This window comes from Grammomys surdaster, unplaced genomic scaffold (assembly GCF_004785775.1).
Source record: "Grammomys surdaster isolate TR1022 unplaced genomic scaffold, NIH_TR_1.0 63, whole genome shotgun sequence".
Classification (NCBI taxonomy): Eukaryota; Metazoa; Chordata; class Mammalia; order Rodentia; family Muridae; genus Grammomys; species Grammomys surdaster.
The window spans coordinates 4,575,513-4,596,273 of NW_021604565.1; the positions used below are offsets into that span (position 1 = coordinate 4,575,513).

The window sequence follows — 20,761 nt, forward strand, 5'->3', positions numbered from 1 at the left end:
TGCTGGTGATGCTGGTGATGCTGGTGCTGCTGGTGGTCATCATCATCATCATCGTGATATCTGTGATATCTCACCACGGGGACAGATGTGAAGTCAGGACAGAGGACATGAGAGTTCTGTCCTGGGGTTCATCCCCTGGCCCACACATCCATCATTTTATGTAGGGCAGAGACTCACCAGAGAATGTTGCTCCTTGTGACTGTTAACTTGTAACTCATGATGTGACCTTTCACTGCATGGTGTGCACACCTGGTACTGACCATCGGGAGCCATCCTATGGGGCTGGCAATCTGCCTCCCTAGTCCCCCAGAGAGGGGTCATAAACCGAGATGGTTTCTCTCCTCCTTCATTCCAGGTCCACAGGACAGCGGTGAAGCAGTCATAACTGTCATTACCGACCTGAATCTGCTTCAGAGGGGCAGTAAGTGTTGGCCTCCCTGGCTAGTCTAGTCCGGCCAGCCATCGCAGCCCTGTGAAGTGTTGTTACAGGACTGTATGGGATCCGAGCACCTACCTGCTTACAGTGTCTGCTAGAGAAGCAGACCGCTGCCATGTGCTCTTCCTTTCATTCACCTTGTCTGGTATTTGCTTTCTCTCCTGTTGGAATTGATTTGGGCGGCTGATAATCCAAGCTAATGAAGACAATTGGCCAGCAAACATGACCAACCATAATTATTCAGGGCCTCTCCGAGTGGCTCAAGCCTGGTCACTAGGGCTGAAACTAGAATTATGCTGCCACCTTGTGGCTTAAAACAGCACCTGCTTTAAAGATAAAGGCTAATAGTTTTATAGATGATTAAAATCATTTACTAATCAGTGAACTCATAGACTCTGTGTATTTGACAGGATGATAATAGATTGTGAAGTTTTCGGCACAAAATAAGCTATCTTGGTAATCCCAGCACTTTGTAGGCAGGGGTGGTAGAAACAGGAGTTCAAGGCCCTCCTTGTCTACTTAGCCAGTTCAAGACTAGCACATAGTACATAAAAAAGTAAGTAGACCCCTTTCTGAGTTAATTTCCAGCAGGAGTTTACAACCTAAAGTACCCACCTTTCTTAAGTCAAGGAGCTGGGTGCCCGCAGTCCTCAAAATTGGCATGCTTGCAGAACGCAGGAAACCTCACTGCCCTCTTTTGGGAATCCTATGTATTTTTATTTCATGGCTGTCTACAACTTGATTGGTATCAGCCAGTGTATCCAATAATGAAGCACACTGTAAAGCAAAGAGACCCTGTGGACAACTGTTCACTGCCTCTCCAGCTGTGTAACACCACCACAGTCTGCAGCTCAGCTTGGTGTCACTTGCAGTAAGTAAAGTTCAGCGTGACTCCTTTGCCCTGTATCGAATAATCTCAGGGGTGATCTAGACACCCAGGACACTGGAAGCTCCTGGAACTCTATAAGAGTAACCCTAGCAAAGCCTCCTATTAATGGGAGAGACGGCCTGAAACAGCCATCTTCTATAACCAAACAAGACTTCCAGTGGAGGGATTGGGACACCAACCCAGCCACAAAACCTTTGACTTACAATTTGTCCTACCTACAAGATACGCTGGAGTAAAGGTGGCACAGAGAAATTGTAGGAGTGGCCAGTGACTGGTCCAGACTGAGATCCATCCCATGACAGGGAGCCCACCCCAGAGGGCCAGGAACCAGAAGCTACATAGCCTAGAGACTTAGGACAGAACCAAACATTACAGGATCCCTCAAAAAAAATAAATAAAGTCAGTGGAATGATTCCTGAAGAGATTCTGCCACACTCACAGACAGGAGCCTAGCATAACTGTCATCAGAGAGGCTTCAGCAGCAGCTGATGGGAACAGATGCAGAGACCCACAGCCAAGCATTAATTAGGTGGGCTCTAGAATCCTGTGGAAGATGGAGAGGAAGGATTGTAGGAGCCAGAGATGTCAAGGACACCATAAGAAAACCCACAGAATTGACTGACCTGGGCTCACTGGGACTCACAGAGCATGATCTGACAACCAGGAGCCTGCATGTCATTGCATGTGTCATTGCATGTGTCATTGCATGTGTCATTGCATGTGTCATTGTATGGGTTGTGATTGTGTAGCTTGATCTTCTTCTAGGACCCCTAACAGTGGAGGCAGGGGTTGTCTCTGACTCTTTGCCTGCTTAGGGACCCTTTTCCTCCTACCGGGTCAGCTCATCCAGCCTTGATACAAGGACTTGTGCATAGCATTGCTGCAATTTTGATATGGATGTTTGGTTGATATCAGATGGGAGGCCTGCCCTTGTCTAAAGGGAAAAGGGGTGGGTGGGGAGGGAAGGGAAGGGACTGGGAGGAGAGGAGAGAGGGGAAACTGGTCAGGATGAAGGAGAGAAGAATAAATTTTTAATTTTTTAACTAAAAATATTTATATGGGTAGTCCAAGATCAGCTGTTGTTTTTGTAAGGTTGTTTATTTGTTTTGTTTGTTTGTTTGTTTGTTTGTTTGTTTGTGACAGGATCTATTTTCATAGCCCTGGCTGTCATGGGACTGACTCTGTAGACCAGGCTGGCCTCAGACTCACAGAGATCCACTTATCTCTGCCTCCCAAGTGCTGGGATTAAAGGTATGCACCACCATGCCTCCAAAATCAGCTATTGATAATGAGTCTTTTCCAGAAATGTAATATGCACTTTATGCAAGGACCCCACCCCCATCCCTGCCAAGAAAGCAAAGAGCACATACGTCATACCATACACATGAAGGGGGTCCATTCACACAGGGAGGGTACATTGCAGCTCCACCTACAGGGAAGACAGTGCATCTACACACGTGGGCAGGGGAGCAGCAGGAAGCACGGTCCAGTTGTAAAGGAGCCTGGGAAAATTGAAGGCAATATCCATGGGAGGAGTTGGTAGCAGAATTATGGGGGCAGATCCAGAAAGAGATGGAGGGAAAAAAGAGTGTAAGATCTCTAGAACAGGACTTATCCACTCCAGCGGTCAGAAGTGTGACAGTTTCATGTACCCTGGCACCACATGCACCCGTGCCCACTCTTGATGCGACACTCCTGCGGGGACCTAGTAGAGGGCCACTGCTGCTACTGTTTTGTCTCATGCCTCTGCCAGACCCCTGCTGTAGCCTCAGTCCTCCAGTAAAGTAGCAGTAGGGGCCACTGGGGTGGAAGCTGTCAGTGACTGAGACTGAGGATTTTACCCTGGCTCCCCAGAGATCAGTACCAGACAATCACTCTTCTCATTGTGAGATTTTTGTACAGGACAACAAGTAGGGAGGATTTCCTTCAGTGGCTTTTCATAAAGTTCTTATTGAAGGAGGTAAGCCAGGAATTTTGACAGATGTTCTGCAAGTTCCATCTTTTATTCTGTAGCTTGTAATGATTCCCTTTCATCCTCCCTCCCTGGGCTGTCCTGCTAGGCTGGTACCCCACACACTTCACTGGATTCTATCAGCCCCCTCCTGTTAAGAGAACAAGAAAGAAGAGAGATGAAATGGAGAGGGTACTGGAGAACCTGGTGTGCCGCTCTGCCTCCGAGCAATTCCACAGCCTACTACCGTCTAGGAAGTTTGTTCTTTATAAATAGCATTGATTAATCAGGTGTGTGAATGAAGAAATAAAACTGTGTGTGTACAAGAAATAGAGCCTTTGTCTGTGCTCCCGAAAGTATTTCATGATTTGCAGCTACACATAAAAGTTATCTCAAAGGTCACTGTGATTTAAATGTTCTCTCGTGTGTATTTTAGAAACCTATCACCATAGCAATTTGTTAGGCACTGCTTAAAGTGAATTGGCCTTTGTCTCCTGAAATGTGGTAGTTGTTTTATTCATGCAGAAGCAATTTGTCTGTGCATGCAGGACACTGATTCTGTCCTGTTTGCAGACATAATATATAACCAGAGAAAAGTTCCATATTACCCAAGAAACCCCAATCAATGCATTATAAAGTGTTAGAGGTATGTATATTCATGTATACTCGCAGACAGGGAGGTAGGGTTTCCTTGGCTGTACTGTACCTCAGCTACAGACTATTCTTCATCATTGAATTTTCAGGTAAATGTACAATGGGAAAATCTGCCCTTGTTGAAATGGCTTCAACTTACCCATTTTGGTTACACTCTAATTTGTCGCTAAGACATTCTAGAGGTGCCAGTATGTGCAGACTCTCAGATGGTCACATGTTACTACAGTAATATCACTGAATCAAATGAAAATGTAAAAAATTAGTGGGCTTTCTGCAAGAAAAATTCAGTTAGGATGATTCATTATCCTAACACAGGAGTTATGTTTTCTTCCTTTTCTGCTCACTTGAGCATAAATTTCAGGCTGTTCCTTTTAATTAGAATGTTCTGGAGCACCCCCAGACAGAGTTGTTAAATTAATAGGCTGACAAGCCAAGGACGGGCAAGTTTCTGCACAGAGCCTTACTAACCTAAGGCAGAAGTGCATTGCTTTTGAAAAATGCATATTCCAGATGGGTAAGGAAGGCATTCTTGTCAGAACAACCTAAGACAGGCTCAGTCTTGTTAATGAATTAAAAAAGAGGGAGAGGAGTAGAGCCTTTGGGGGCTGCTTGGCAAGAATCTGACATGGGCCAAGGACAAGGTAATGGGCTGCTTGGCAGAAATATGACATTGGCCAAGGACAAGGAAGAAGGCTTCAGGCAGGAATCTAAGTATTCATCTAGAGCAAAGAAGTAATTTCAGACAGGAATCTAAATTTAAGGCTCGAACAAGGAAGTAGGCTTCAGACATGAAAATGACTTTGGGCTAGGACAGGGAAGTTGGCTTAGATATTTTGGTCATCCTGATAAGCCCTTAGAAACAGTGATCATAGGAGTGTTCATGGAATTCTGTTTATTTATTGCTTTGCTTGTTCCTTGACTATTTGCATCTATTGTACTGCTAGTCCCACAACCTAGAACTGACCGTAGTACTTGCATGTAATTAAAATGGTATAAAAGCAAAAAGGAGGAGGGGGAAAGAGGAAGTGGATGGGATAGGGGGTTCTAGAGAGGGGAAATGAGGAAAGGGGATGACATCTGAAATGTAAATAAATAAAATATCCAGAAAAAGAAGAAGAAGAAGAGGAAGAGGAAGAAGAAGAAGAGGAGGAGGAGGAAGAATAATGTTCTGGAGCTAACCAAATGGGTGTAGTTTAAGTATGGCCTCTCTTAATCACAGATCATATTGGCCTGGTGTGCTCCTCTATTCTCAGCATGTCTAACAATAAGCATGTTTAACAATTTTTACGAATTACAAAATAACAATTACTGACCACTAACCTGAGCACTGTCAGAGTATTAAGGTGAGAACAGAGTGAAGGTCCATATGGAGCACAGTTTCCTCGATGGGTGAGCACATGGCTGCGTGGAGACTGGAACCAAGTTCTTTCCCAGCTTGGGTCCTACTTCCTGATCTGTCAAGTGGAGGTGAACAGTGCTTCCCATTGAGTGGAGGAGCAGTGAATGCAGGAGCATCCCTGGGAGCCGAGCAGGGATCCTATGCCTCCTCTGTGGTTCCTCATACACTGCTTTCTGCTGAGGGAGTGTCCTCATCACAAGACTTTCTCTGAAAATGATTTGCTGGGTACCCAACATCAGCTCACTGAAAACTCCTCTTTGACAGTGAAGCCACACCCCTAGTAGACCGTGGTCTGTGGGTGTGTAGACAGACACACCAACATAGCTCTAAGGAAAATAGGCTTGAGAAGCTAGGGGGATAAACAGTGGCATGGAAAGAAAATGGCATCTTTGCAAAACATGTGTCTAGAAAACCAGTGAGATGTAGGCTGAGATGTAGATACTCACCGTCACACCTGACAACATGAGTTCTTTCCCCAGGACCCAAAGGCTCTATGCCTCTCCTCCTTTTTTAACTCTTGCAAGTTGTCTTGTGACCTCCACAGTTGTCCCATTGGGCACATACATGTGTATGTATACACACACACACATGCCTAAATAAATAAAAATAAATTAAAAAATTTAAAGTTGGGTATTATGTACATACATATACCTGTATAATAAACATTTCCTACTGCCCTGGCTAAGGCGTATTAATCCAAATAACCATATGTTTTCTTGATTTGAGGTGCCTGAAATCTTTATTGAAGACTTTAAGAACCTCCCTCAAAATATGTCCATCCTCATACCAACATGGTAAAGTACCCATTGCTTCAGATGCTCTGCTACACAGTGGTGCAGTCCCAATTAAATCCCACATGAGGAAATCAGACATCAGACCACAGACTTGAAGAGAGTCAGGTTCCAGGCCTTCCTTCTGCACACATCAGCCTGGCTGCTGGTAGGCCTTGCTCCTGACAGGGAGGCTGTGTTTCTTACTTGAAGTGCTGTTAGAGACTTTCCAGATTCTGAAACAGATGTAGCTATCCTGGAGAAAAAAGACAGGTCTTACCTTGACATTCAAGTGTATTTCTTAGTCTCTTCATACACAAATGGAAGGTAATTTTACACGGTTTCAGTACACATGCATTTTGATGTCGTGTATAGAAGTTTCTGGTGTGACATCATGTCAACACTCAAAAAAATCAGATTTGGGGATCTTTCTGGTTTGGGATTTTGACACCGGGAATACTCAGCCTCTCCACCTCTCCAGGGAAGGGATTTTTTTTTTTTTAATTTTATCATATTTTTTTTATTGGATATTTTATTTACATTTCATATGTTATCCCCTTACCCCATCCCCCACCCACCCGGGAACCCCCCATCCCCTTACCCCTCCACCTTCTTCTCTGTGGATGTAACCCCCACCTACCCCCCCACTTCCCCACCCTCAAAATTCCCACCCCCTGGGGCGTCCAGCCTTCATGAGGTCAAGGATCTCTTCTTCCACCTGTGCCCGGCAGGGCCCTCTACTCTTACATATTCAGCTGAAGCCCTGGATCCCTCCATAAGTGCTCCCAGGCTGGTGGTTAGGACCCTGGGAGCTGTGGTTGGTTGGTATTGTTGCTCTCCTCATGGGGCCACAAACCCTTTCAGCTCCTTCAGTCTTCACTCTAACTCCTCCATTGAGAACCTCATGATCAGTTCAATGGCTAGTTGTGAGCATCTGCCTCTGAATATGTCAGACTCTGGCAGATCTCTAAGGAGACATCCATATCAGGCTCTTATCAGCATGTACTTCCTGACTTCCACATCAGCATCTACCTTTGGTGACTGCATATGGGGTGGATACTCAGGTGGAAAGGTCTTCAAATGGCCCCTCCTTCAGTTTCTGTCCCTCACTTTGTCTCCATGTTTGCTCCCTTGAGTATTTTGTTGCTCCTTCTAAGAAGAACTGAATCACCCCCACTTGGTCTCAGGGAAGGGATTCTAAACGTGTTTTCTCTCTGCAGGAAGACCAAGTCCTCTAGACCCATGTGATCTCCTATGAAGAACTGACCCCACCTGCTGGTCATCCCAGCCCCCATCATGGGACCTGCAGGAAGTGCGCTGAGCAGTGGGCAGATGCAGATGGCCCTGTGGGGAAGTCTGGCTGCTGTGGCCATGTTCTTCCTCATCGCCTTCCTCATCCTTCTGTGCTCCAGCTGTGACAGGTTAGAACAAACACACATGTCTAAAGCCTAACCTGCTGTTTTCCCTGTGCCCAACGGAGCTCTGTAGTAAAAGTCCCCCTGGCCCATGGTCATGGGTTGGTTACAAAGGACATTTTTCATCAGTCAATTGAAAATCCTCATTGATCTTCCTGGAGAGCAAAGCAAAGATCCATCCTATTTTGAATGTCTGGAATAAATTCTTGCTGTTCTTTGAGCACAGTGTTTGTGTGCTGTCCTTTTCTGGCGGTGAGGACATAGAAATCTAAGTGTGAGGTAGTACATCCTGTCGGCACGATGGGCAGGCACTGAGGGTGCTCACTATCACGTGGCTTGGGAGAGCTCGTGTGTTATTAAAACTGTGTGTGATGAACTGCCCTTTCTGAACAAACAGCCTTGTTTTTCCTACAAGACAGACTGACTGAATGTGGAAGCCTTTTTTCTTTTTAAGCATTATACCTGTCTCCTTCACTCAAGGAGAAGTGGAGTTCTGTGTAACCAAGGCTGATTGCCCAGGACAGTCAGAGATGGTACGGGGTGTGCAGCCTTCTGGTATTGCTGGGACCCACTGGGGGACCAGCTTAGCCAGCTCCGTACTCAACTCTCTCAACCTGGGAAGAAAGCTGATAATATTTAAAATTCTGATGTGGATCCCACCCTGAAATCTGTCAAGAAGAGAAAGCCAGGCTCTCTGGCCTTATGCAGCCTCCCCTAATCCCTGCCAAGCATGGACCCAGGCCTTTAAGGACAGGACAAGCCTAGAGACACTAGTCCTAGCTCCCATGAGCTTAAAGATTCTGCTGCTGTAATGACTCACTGTGCCGCTAGGTGTCACCCTCTCCTCGCCACAGACAGAAATGTCGTCTTAACAACCAATGGCTCTCTTTAAACTGTTCTATGTAAAAACACATTCTATTTTTACTCAGCAGACTGGAAGTACCTATGACTCATCCTGAGAGCTTGCCACCTCCCTGATGTGCCAAAGTAGTATCTCCTGTATTTCCTCCCGTCCCTTACAGCACGTGACTCCACAGACTCTTAAGGGAGAAGATGAGGTTATTGTTAGGATTTGCTAAAGAAAAAAGGTGGTGCCTGAGCATTGTAGGCACAGACAGATCCTGCTTGCAGGCTGCTGTCTCCTGTTGGGAACTTGGCCCTCCGGGAAGGGCTGTGCCTGTGCTGACGGTTAGGACTTTTTCCTGCTCTCTTAGCAAAATGAACGTAGTTAATAAACCCGAGAGGCAGAGCCAATAGACGTTAGGCTAGGGACGTGTGGTGTCCACTAGGGAAGCATGGTGTCCGCTAGGGAAGCATGGTGTCCGCTTCACTTTAGGGGACATATTTGACATCTGAATGGTGTTTTCTTTTCCATTGCAGAGAGAAGCCACGGCAGCATAGTGGGGACCATGAGAACCTGATGAACGTGGTAAGCCTCAGTGTGTCTGTCCGAGTACACCTCTCTAGGCATGACGCTGCTGACAACTGAAGCTGGCATGTGGACGTAACAGACATTAGCTGTGGCTTTCTGTATTCTCTATGTACGGCTGGGAGCCTGGCTTGACCAGTGTTCAGGGAAGCTTCTGGAGCAATAGCAGTCGCTGGACTGCCTGAGAGATTGTTACGGGGCTCCAGCCTGCTGCAGAGATGTCTTCATGTCTCTCCTGGTCTGCAAGGTTGTCACAAGGAACAACTGGACAATTCAAATAAGATTTCTTGTTTCTCTGCTCTGTCCAGCTTCCAGTGTTGCTACGTGAGCTTCCTGAGCTGGATCTGTTCTCAAGCTTGGCTCCTTAGTGCTTAGTGCACACACAGTCCTTGCCATCACCTTCCCACAGCCTTCTCCTCTACCCTCATGTCACCTTTCCCTCTCTGAGTGTATGTCCTTAAGGCCAAGCCCTCTGCTTTCATAATGATAGCAAATACACCCCACTCTGGCCTCAGTCTTAACTATGCCATCTGAAATGGCCCTGCTTTCAGATAGGGTTAGTCTGTGGCACTGGGGACTGAGATTTGGCTTTCATCTAGGTGGAACTGCAGCCATTCATCAGCACCTGGGGCCCACAGCACAGCTTGGCCTCCGTGCATAGCCAATCATCAACATTGATAGGACCCTGATGGACCCAACAGTCTCACAGAGCAAGCCATCCACCTGGCTAAGGACTAGCCTGTCTGTGTTGTGCCCTTAAGTGGCAGCACAGTCTCAGCAGCTGTGTCCACAGGGCACAGTCCCCTCTGAGCCCCAGGGCAGTTCTAAGAGAGAAGGCACTTCCTGCTCAGAGGCAGAAAACATGTATGAATTAAAGTCTGAGGGATTCTGTGTTATTTGCAGCATCCAGCAGGCATGTTCAGAGAACATGCATGAGGTACCAGGCTGCCTGACCCCCACTTTCAATGTGCGTGTAGCCCAAGCAGACAGGCAGGTGTCAGGGTTCCCAGCTCCCCCTAGACCCCAGGGCTCTCCTCCTTTGTCTGTGTGAGCCGCCATCCTCACCCCTCAGCAGCTCTCCTGCTCTAACTGACGTTCTCTCCCGATTTTCACCTCTTATGCTGTCTCCACTCCTTGTTCCCAGCATCTCCATTCTCTCCAGTGATTGCTGGTGTGACCGGAGGGGAGGTGGAAGGGTGGGCCCTGTCTTTCTTCATGTCCCACCTTCCTCAGTCAGGTGGACAGGAAGTTTTGGCTGAACTCCGGCCTCATTTCCTCCTAGAACAGGGCTTCTCGGGCATGGCTAGACCCGGCAGCTCTACCTGGGTACTGAATGAATGAAGCCAGTGTTCAGAGGTGGGACCGAGCTTTCCAGGTCACTCTGAGACATGAGTGCCATCATTCTTGATCTTCTGTCCCTGTTATGCTACCCAAGGGCAGCAGCATCTGTGGGCAGGGAACATGCAGCGGGAAAGCAGAGAAAGCCGCCTCTTCATTCCCTTCCCCACATAGGGTCTCCTCCACAGGCCTCCACGACACAGCAGTGTCCACAGGACGCATGCTCACAGTGCCGGCGATTCCTGCACACAGCCGCCCACTTAGCTCCTGAGTTCCTAGGTCATTCAGTCTGCCGACTTGTTCCTCATAGGAGCTAAGTAGGGAAACAGTGGTTCAAACAGAGATTATAGAAGTCTGGCTATGACATGTCATACAGGAATCCTTCCCTTCATCTCCATTTCTGTCCCCTAAGGACACTACTTCTCCAATATTTTTCCAATATCAGGTCCTGGCAAACCCCCAAGCAGCCATGTCATAGCAGCGGATGTGAGCAGTATCAGGCGAAAGAGCAGATTTCCCAGGTACTGGGACATCACTACACATCTAGTGCAGTTTATTGTCTGTTATTATTTGATTTCCCATCAGAGTCAGTAAGTTTGTGAAGCCAACAACCCAAGACTTCTGTGCAAGTTACATCAGAAATTTCCCCGTGTTATCCTGAAACCTGGGATGTGTCTTGGGCAGCAGAAGCCATGAATGTGAAAAGGATGGGGTCCAACATGTTAGAAGGAATGCATTCAGAGGCAGGGGCAGCTAGTGCCTGCTGCCCCGTGAGAGCTCTACCTGTCATGTTGTTCCAGGTGGTCTACACAGCACCAGTGCCCCAGAGGAACACACAATCAGGACTTCCAAGTGCCTGTGTATTTTTGAGAATAGGAAAGATTTGCAAAGCAATTATTCAGTAGGTGAGCGTTTTAGGAAAGCCCTGAAACAGACTCAGAAATATATGACATTAAATGCTGTGCTGACCAGATGTAAGTCTCTCCCTATCAAGAGACAGCAGCTATACTTTGCTGTTTATTTGTTTGTTTGGCATCACCTGTGTTTCAGGGATGGCATTGGTCCCTGCTGGGCTCTGTTCTGACACACACAATAATCTGTGGTTTCCTTTTCCCTTGAGCTAGGGAAACACAATGTATCTGTAGCCACCTGTCACCACCAGGTAACATTGGAGCCTGGAGCTTCAGGAGACTGCAGTGCCCTGAGAGTCCAGAGCCACACTGAGGAAGTAAGCTCAGCCATTCTCCACTGGTGAGAACGGTCCCCACCCTCCACACTTGAGTGTGTCTAGTTATCCAAGGGGTTCAGTTTAACCGTTCTGCTTTTATCTAATTTAATCAATGGACCCTGCCATTTCTTTGGCTGCTTTGATTTTCGGAGTGTCCTCTGGTGCCCAGCAAATTCTTACCAAAAGATGTGTTTGAATTTTTCAGCCTTCCGACAAGGAGATGTTCAGCCATTCGGCAACCAGCCTGACAACAGATGCACTGGCTAGCAGCGAACAGAACGGGGTGCTCACCAACGGCGACAGTAAGTTCTGCAGGGGAAGCGCCTGGGAGGACTAGGCTTTGAACAAGGTGCTTGCAAGCTGCGGTGATGACTTGGTGGCCAAGAGCACTGCTGCTCTTCCCCAGGATTCCGTGCACCCATGTGGCAGCTCCCAACTGTCTGTAACAGCAGTTGCAGGGGAGCCACACCTTCCTCGGGCCTCCACATGCACCAGGCATGTGAGCGGCGCAGAGACATACATGTAGACAGAACCCTGGGGATGCATTCTGTCCCGGTCATTATCACTACCAGCCAAAGGTCTCATTTGCATAGTGACACCTAATCTGTTTGGTGGCTGCTGGGTGCCAGGAACCCTCTTGGAGTGCCCTGTGATTCCCTCCACTGTGCCCATCCACAGGCGGCACTAAGTCCCCAGGTTAAAACAGAGGACTCTAGCGCCGGGCTACTAGATCAGGTTACCACAGGCTAATGTTGGAGGGGCAGGAGTGACTTACAGCTGTCAAGGCCGTGAGTCTGGGGTGCCTGCAGCCCTGCTGGGGGCTGATGGAGAATCACTCTGTTGTCCTCTGCGCCTGCCTGTATCCCTTCACGTGTTGCGTCTCCCAAACCTTCAGGTCTCTCACTGGCCTTACTCTTCCACACTTCAGACCATGTAATCTCTATGGCTTGTCTAGGTAACCCAGGTTTCCCTACCCATCCCAAGGTTAGCTGATTACACGTGGTGGCACCCATACACACAGTTGCTGTGTCATACAGCATATAGTTTCCAGAGACTAGGATGCAGACATCTTTGGGAAACCAAATCCTTGTCACACGGTCATTAATAATCTGACTGACGCTTGTTATCACAGACTTTGAGGATCTGTAACTTGAAGCAGGGTGCTCAATTCTAGGCCAGACACATAGTCTAGGGCAGACATGTCATGTCACACAGTGGACACTGACTGGCGGGTGTAATTGCCATCTTCGCTCCCTGCTTTGCAGTGTGTGACACGTATTCACCCAAAGCAAGAAAGGAAACTCAGGGGTGGCACCCAAAGCCTCGGCCACCAGTGCCCCTGTGTTCTGACACCAGGTAGCTAGAGCCACATTAGGAGCCACTCCAGCAGGAGAAGAAGCTGGAGCTCTAGGCCTGGGCGCTGATCCGGAGGCTGAGGGTCGTTAGTGTGTTTCTTCTCTTCTCCTTAACTGTTGTATGTTTTACACTTCCATACAAGTATGTAATGTATTCTGCTCACACTCCCTCTCTCTCATTCCTTTCTCACCTGCATACACTCCTGCTAACCCCATCCTCTTCGCAGGTGTCTCCTCCTCCTGTTTTGGCTTTCTTGGTTTGTTGTTGTATGGGAGGGGGGGTATTTAATTTTGTGATTTTGTGCAAGGCCTTTTGTGTCAGCCCCTCGAAGCTGACACAATACCTCTAATTTCCAAACAGTGAAATCCAATTCAGTATGAACTTGTTCTGACGTAAGCATCTGAGAGTTCCTCGCACCTAGCCAACACTCAAAATCCTTGTGATAACAACTGACTGACAGGTGTCATGGTCACCATTTTAGGTGACCAAGGATGTCCTGGGGAAATCCTTTTATGAGGAGGCAAGGATGTGGGGCTGAGGTGATGTGGAAGGAGGGCACCATGTTTCTGGGCCCTTCTGATGCTGGCCTAAGGGTCGTCATCGAGTCTCAGCTTCTGTTATGTCTGCCAGATGAGAGAGATTGGGGAAGTGGGGTAGCGGTGGGAAGAGAGCCCATTCCCTCATCTAGGCAGAGACCAATTTCAGTAATGTGAAGAGACGACGTTCAGTCTGGCGCCAGGGATTGTCAATGCTGTATGCTACACTGAGGGTGAAACCCAGGGCCTATGTGCGAGCGAGGCAAGCACTCTACCACTGAGTGACGGCCACAGCCTGCCCTTTACCTTTTATTTTGAGATAGGTTACCCAGCCTGGTCTTAAATTCAGTCTTCCTGCCTCTGCCTCTTTAAACAGCCCCACCCCCAACCCCCACCCTGTTCTTAAATTAAGAAAACCTGATACCTGTTAACCCTCCACCTACATAGGTTTCAGCAGGAGTAATATGTAACAAAGGAACCATAAGTCAAAGTATAGCCCACATCACTTATGAAATCTTGTACTGGGAAAGATACAGTGAATAGCTTCCCTTTCAATGTAATAGAAATAAGATGGCATTGGCATTGAAGTCTTCAGCTGAGCTTCAGTTAAAACCAGGCTTGTAGGCGTGACACAGTGGTTCAGACACCGGTTTTTAGGGCCGGCTTCCTCCACTGTTAACACCCCTGCCCCTTCAGTTCTTTCAGAAGACAGCACGCTGACCTGCATGCAGCATTATGAGGAAGTCCAGACCTCAGCCTCAGATCTGCTGGACTCCCAGGACAGCACGGGAAAGGCCAAGTGCCACCAGAGCCGGGAGCTGCCCAGGATCCCTCCTGAGAACACAGCGGACACGATGCTCACAGGCAGGGCTGCAGATGCAGAGTCGGGGCCCGGAGTGGAGGGGCCCTACGAGGTGCTCAAGGATAGCTCCTCCCAGGAGAACATGGTGGAGGACTGCCTGTATGAGACAGTGAAGGAAATCAAGGAGGCGGCAGACAAAGGGCAGAGTGGCAAGTCCAAGTCCACTTCCGCCTTGAAGGAGCTTCAAGGGGCCCAGGAGCAGGGCAAGGCCGACTTTGCCGAATACGCCTCTGTGGACAGAAACAAAAAGTGCCGCCACAGCACGAACGCAGAGAGCATTCTGGGAACGTCCAGTGACCTAGAAGAGGAAATCCCACCGCCTGTCCCAGTTAAACATCTGGATGAGAATGCCAACCTTCCAGAGAAGGGAGAGAGAGGGGCAGAAGAACAAGCTCCAGAAGGGACCAGTGGACACAGCAAGGTGGGCTTTGGTCATGATTAGGTTACCAGTCTGAGAAAGACATGTGTTTATATATAAATACTAGCATCAGCTGTGCTTGCATTGTCCACTGTCTAAGCTTTGACTAAAGATTTATGTTTATAAAACCTTTCTCTGCATCTCATTTAGATAGTTTCCAGATTTTATATTGTATATCTAATTAGATCAGTATTATTGCCTTCATTTGAAGACTAGGAACTAAATAACCAAGATTCTTTACCAAAAACCTTCTTCTTCGGGCAGCATGGTAACCTTGAGCCTTTCAGAATCCCACAACTCAAAGCACAGAGAGTCCGGATGTGCAGGGGTCTTTGCAATTTACTGTGTATATTTTCCTGTACACCAGCTAACGGGTTTTATTTTTTGCAAGTTCCTAAACAATATTTTAAATAATTTCTAAAATTTTAGTCATCAGAGGTCTAAACTGCATCAGTAGTCTGTAGCCTTCAGTGCATGTATCTTATGGAGTCTGAGCCACAGTGAGCCTCACATCTGGATGCTGACCAGATCGTCCTCACTGCCTGCACTGCTTCAGTCGGCTAGTGTCAGACTTCTAGTATCTACACAGAAGGATGCAGAATCATCTTCCAGCCAGAGCTTCCCCTGAGCCCTTCGCAGGGAAGACCAGCAGAGTCAGCGATAGCAGTACTGAGTAGGTAGCGTGGTATTAGAGAGCAGAAAAGGTCCCCATGTTGACACAGCTCAGGGCCGCTGGGGAATGACTGTCTAAGAGGGAAGGCTGGAACTGGATTCATACGGTTTAGAACCAGTAGCAGCAATGTGGTATTTAAACGTATAGGGTTGATGAGTGACTATTAGGACCAGGAGAGCCCCAGGAACAGGGCTCTGGGGGCGGGGGAATAGCAGGAGAGACCAGAAGAAAGGAAAAGCAAGGAAGGGGAGCAGGGTTGCTGAAGATTGGGTAAAGGAAATGTGGGAAGGAAGGGCTGACCTCAGGTCACACAGGACAAACCAACATGTGGCCATCCCATGGGACCGAGATGAAGAGTTCCTCAGTGAAAGGTAGACACTCAGCTGGAATGGATGCAAAGGATGTGTGAAGATGAGAGTTAGCTGAGGCTTTGTGGTACACCACAGTGAGGAGAGGACAGAGCCAGAAGTCCAGTTGAGCTTGTTTGAGCGCAGTGCATGGCTAGCAAGTTCACTCGTGGTGACCAAGAAAGGACCGAAGGACACTGGGGACAGGGCAGAGGCCAGAGGAATGTACTCGCCTTTATGTTTTCTCAGAGAATTCAGAAACAAGGCCATCAGCCCATGAGCACCAAGTAGATGGTCTGGGGAGGAAGCACAGGTAGAGAATGCCTTAAAGGAGTGAAGCGTCTCTGAGGGCCCACCTACTGCTAAGGCAGGACGGAGAGACAGCAGAAGAGGAACAAAGGGGGAGAGGAACTAAGTGTTGATGACTCATTGGAATTAAAGAGAGGAGACTAAGGAAAGCTGGCATGGTGAGGACAGAGGGACAGAGAGGGAGCTAAGGCCTGAGGCAGTGAAGGACTCTGGGAGATGGAGAAGCATCTGTCAGTGTGAGAGAGAGATGGTTTAGATGGATATGTTTTTGTTGGAATGAAAAATTAAGGTCAGAAATATGCTAAAAATAGTTAATAAACCAGGGCTCAAGTCACAGAAGAACCTGGCACCAAACTCACCGAGAAACAGGTCAAGGGTGTAAGAGCAGTGTGGTTCTTCCTGGAGATGCTCGCAAGCTGTCGGATGTAGATGCCGGCGTGCCATGGAGAACTGCTGATCAGCCCTTCCTTGGCGACACTTAGGAACCAAACACTAACGCATCAGAAGACCTCTGTATACCTGTGAAGCCACTGGGCACCCGAGGTCATAGGAGCAGCTGATGCAGGAGACACACAGCCTGCATCCTGTAGAAACCACTTGAAAGCATTTGTGAGGACAAATGTGGCTTCAAACTGCTTTACTTTGGTTTGCATTTTATTTTTTTGACAGAGATTCAGTTCCTTGTCCTACAAGTCTCGGGAAGAAGACCCAACTCTTACAGAAGAGGAGGTAAATTTCAATTCTTTTCAATAACCAAAAAAAGTCTGCTGGAAAATGTAGACCTCGCAGGCTGGAGAGATAGTTTAGCAATTGAGGGTATGTGCTGCACTTACACAGTTTAACTGCCAGAACCTAGCTGGGCTGGGCAGCTCACAACCAGCTGCCTCGCCAGCTCCAGGGGAATCTAGTGTCTCTGCTATCCACAGGAATCTGTACTCACATGCATGTGAAACTTTAAAAAGTTCAAAAACTAGAAGCTAAGTCTGTGATCCCAGTTGTCATAAATCCAATCTGGTGGCAAACAACTACACCTATCACATGGGAGATAGAAGATCAAGAGTTCAAGGCCAGCCCTAGTTGTATTAAGCTAGCCTGGGCTACCTAAGACTTAAAACTGAGGGTTGTCAGGGCAGGAGCTTAAAGGCAGGAACTGAAGCAGAGCCCATGGAGTACTATGTAAAGTCTACTGTCACCCGCCTAGGGGTGGTGCCATCCACCGAGGGCCAGCTCTCCCACACCAATCATTCATTTTAAAAATGGCCTCCAGGCTTATCTACAGACCAATCGTACAGAGGCCCCTTTTCAACTGAGTTTCTTTTCCTGTCAGATGATTCTACTTATATCAAGTTGAAACAAAACAAAACGACCTAGCCTGCACAGTCATGGTGATTCTCAAACATAGTCTCAGTGCCCACTTGGGAGGCTGGAGAATGTTTAGTTCAATGAAGCCTAGACTGCATAGCAAGACCCTGCCCACCACCCCTCCCCCCACAAAAGTTAGTGCTTCTTCCTGAGAATAACCATCCTGTGATTGTTTCCTGTGTTTGAAAGATGTGATAAGGCCTCAGGCCTGTGCTTGGATGTCAAGGCTGAGACGGTTGTCCATGGTGGACAGGTATGTGAGAGGCAGTGAACCTCAAAAATGGCAGCTATGTAGGTACGCAGAGTGAAGGACACTAGGCTGCAGAAAGGGCTGGCCCACATGAACAGGAGGAACACCTAGGGTAAGAAAAAGAAGAGGGAGTTTTGTTAACAGTTGGTCGGCTACCATAGAAGGAAATTAGAGGTAGGCTGGAAAATTCCACACATCCGAATGGGTGGGAGAAGGGAAATGTCTCCCTGAGGAATGCTGGTTGCCAGTCACCTCGAGAAAGGTGAATGGAACTAAGGCCAACATCATTTGAAGCAGCCAGTGAGAACCAATGGGGGATGTCCGAGAACCAGGGCACAATTTCAGGAGACTTTTAGTGACACCTTCTAAGTGCTGAAGCCACAATGATGGCACACAGTGTGCTAGGTTCAGGCAGAGCCCAGACACCTTCCCTGCCCTTGCTCACCTGGCTGGAGTGGAAGGCCCAGCATGGGCCCTGTGTCCCTGTGGAGACCACACACATAAGCAGGAGAGTTGCTCTGTACAGAGAACTCTTGAGTGCAGTGCAGGAAGATGAAGCATCTCTGAGTTCAAGGAATCCTTCCCTCAGAGGATACTACCCAATCCCCTGCATGCTCCTTCTCCCAAGGATAGGAACTTTCATCTACCTATTCCCTACTACACAAGGCAAAACCCGGGAGTCATCTGTGAGGCCTCTTTTACTTCACTATCCCTGGACAGCCAACTGCTGACCCTTCAGAGGCCTCCCAAGCTCCTCCCTCCCTCCCTCCCTCCCTCTCTCTCTCTCTCTCTCTCTCTCTCTCTCTCTCTCTCGCACTCTCCCTGGCTCATGCACTGCTTCCTACTGGGTCCTCTGTAATTCCATGACCCCCCCCACACTTGTCAGTGTTCGATAGCCACCAGAGCCCCATCTGGGCCCATGAGAACAGCACAAAACTTGGTCTATAGAGAGGTGATCAAATATGACTCATCTACAGGAAGGAAGACAGCTTAATTATTCTCTAGTAATGTACAACTCTTACAGGGGGTGAGGCATGTTCCTAAGTGCCAAGTGTGTAGCTTGTCACCAAGAAGGAGAGGAGGGAGTCCCAGCTTGCAGTGGCCTGTTCATGCCTCTCTGTTCCCTAGATCTCAGCAATGTATTCCTCAGTGAATAAACCTGGACAGTCGGCACACAAACCTGGACCATTTATGAAAGGGCCGGAATCTACCTGTCACTCCATGCAGGGCCCCCCTCAGAGGTCGTCATCTTCCTGTAATGACCTCTATGCCACTGTGAAAGACTTTGAGAAAACTCCCAACAGCATCAGCACACTGCCACCAGCAAGGAGGCCCAGTGAGGAACCAGAGCCTGACTACGAAGCCATACACACTCTAAACAGAGAAGATGAAAAGGTCCCTCTGGAGACCAATGGCCACCTTGTCCCCAAGGAGAATGACTACGAGAGCATCGGGGACTTGCAGCAATGCAGAGATGTCACCAGGCTCTAGCAGCTCCAAGAGGCTGTGACCGGCAGCTCCACTGTGGAGAGGAGGTGACGCAGTCTCACACTGTGTTGGTTAACTGAAATCAAGTGCAGGCTCACAACTGTTTCCCAGTTTCCGAAACAGTAAGGTATGGACCTGCCTGCCAGGGCAGCTACCCTCCAGGGGCCCCCAAGAAACCCACGGTACCCCTGACCTCCACACTCCACAGAGGAAGACAACTTCGGGCGGTGGCGGGGGGCCGGGGGAGGGGGAGCCCCACCCACCAAAGCTGAAATCCCACCTGCCTGGAATCCTGGCTGCTGTGGAAGAGCCCGGTTTCCTCCCTCGTTCTCCTTTCTTCTGCTGCTTGTGCTAAGACATGGCACTTCACCCCTAGAGACCTCCCTTGTGTGCTTCACCCAAGGACAGTCTCCCACCAGCCTGCACTGGAGAGAAACTGGTTCCCGTTAGCCCACCATCTTCCCAGACCCACCCTGTTAGTCCCTGGGAATCTGGATGTACAGGCTGAACAGTGTGGGCGGGCTGTCCCTGGAGTCCCTGGGGTCTCTGCTCCTCGTTGCAACACTGCATCTGCAGTCTTCACAAGGCACATGAGGCCAGTTTAGATATTTTTTAATGTTTTATGTTCAAAACCTTCCCAACAGTGTTTGACTTTTTCATAACTACTATGGTACTTCTGCAGTTGTTCAAACCCAGCGCTCTTCCTTCCAAACAGAGCCTTAATGTTTCTGTGTGGATGGCAGCCATGGTGTCTATTCCCAAAGGGCTGCGGACATAAATTTGTGTTTCCAGTGATCTTTGCTGCCCACACATGTAACTTTCCTGTAATCTGATGGAAATCTGAGTAAAATGTAAACATTTATTTTATTATATAAATTTATAAGATGTTTTATGTTTAATGCCTAATTTCTAGAAACTGTCAGAAAATATATATTAACTATTTGGATTTTATGTATAACGATTTATACTCTCATTTTTAAAAGATACCATAAAGCACATAAGCTAGATAATGATGAGCAGTTTTTATTCTTTTCTCTAACAAATAATATGACATTGAAGATTTGTTAAGGCTCAGCTTCTCAGATGCTACTGGGAGTTGTAGATCTAAAACCCTGAGACCACTGGTGGCAACATATAGTGGGCAGAAAGAACTGTGTCAATGCTGAAATACTCAGTGTTAAAAATAGAGCAAAATCTGACTCGGGAATTCTGAACTTCCTGAAAGTATCAGACTTTCACTGACATCTCGGGACCTCTGAGAACACCAGTGGTACTGTCCACTGTGCAGTATCTGCTGATGCAAACTGCATGGTTTTTCATTGCGTCTCAAAAATCAGTGGCTGAAGCAGCTCAGATTGAAGATTCGATAATCTCTCTAGATCTTCCAAGGACAGCCCTGGAACGAACCAGGGCTCGTTTTAAAAGGAGCCTAGCTGAAATGCAGGATAGAGAGAGAGGCCGTTGCCTCCTCCTGCTGGTGTGGCATCTTATTCTAATGACTTAATAGTCATGCTGGTTTCTCTCCCTGTGACAAAGAGAGCCTTGGTGGGAGAAGTGACCAGCTCTGTGGCCTGTCTTTCCATCCTTGTACTCACGAACTGGTTGTAGATCCCGCCTGTGGAGCTGTACACTCTCCTCGATGTTGGCATTA

At 48.0% G+C, this 20,761-nt stretch overlaps 1 protein-coding gene across 10 annotated transcripts in view; it reads left to right on the top strand.

Annotated features, from left to right (window-relative positions):
• Positions 1-20,123, top strand: part of Pag1 (phosphoprotein membrane anchor with glycosphingolipid microdomains 1) — a 137,592-nt gene extending 117,469 nt beyond the window's left edge. For 5 of the 10 annotated variants that reach the window (XM_028765962.1, XM_028765953.1, XM_028765977.1 and 2 more), the window contains 6 exons: positions 7,320-7,520; positions 8,895-8,943; positions 11,715-11,811; positions 14,098-14,684; positions 16,680-16,739; positions 18,751-20,123. In XM_028765962.1, coding sequence (XP_028621795.1) covers positions 7,396-7,520; positions 8,895-8,943; positions 11,715-11,811; positions 14,098-14,684; positions 16,680-16,739; positions 18,751-19,113 — 1,281 coding nt within the window. In that variant the 5' untranslated portion in view covers positions 7,320-7,395 and the 3' untranslated portion in view covers positions 19,114-20,123. Of the gene's footprint in view, positions 1-355; positions 422-3,481; positions 3,567-6,055; positions 6,124-7,319; positions 7,521-8,894; positions 8,944-11,128; positions 11,533-11,714; positions 11,812-14,097; positions 14,685-16,679; positions 16,740-18,750 lie in introns of those variants that run through there. The other 5 variants (XM_028765985.1, XM_028766001.1, XM_028766020.1 and 2 more) reach the window with 5 other exon arrangements.
• The last annotated feature ends 638 nt before the right edge of the window (positions 20,124-20,761 follow it).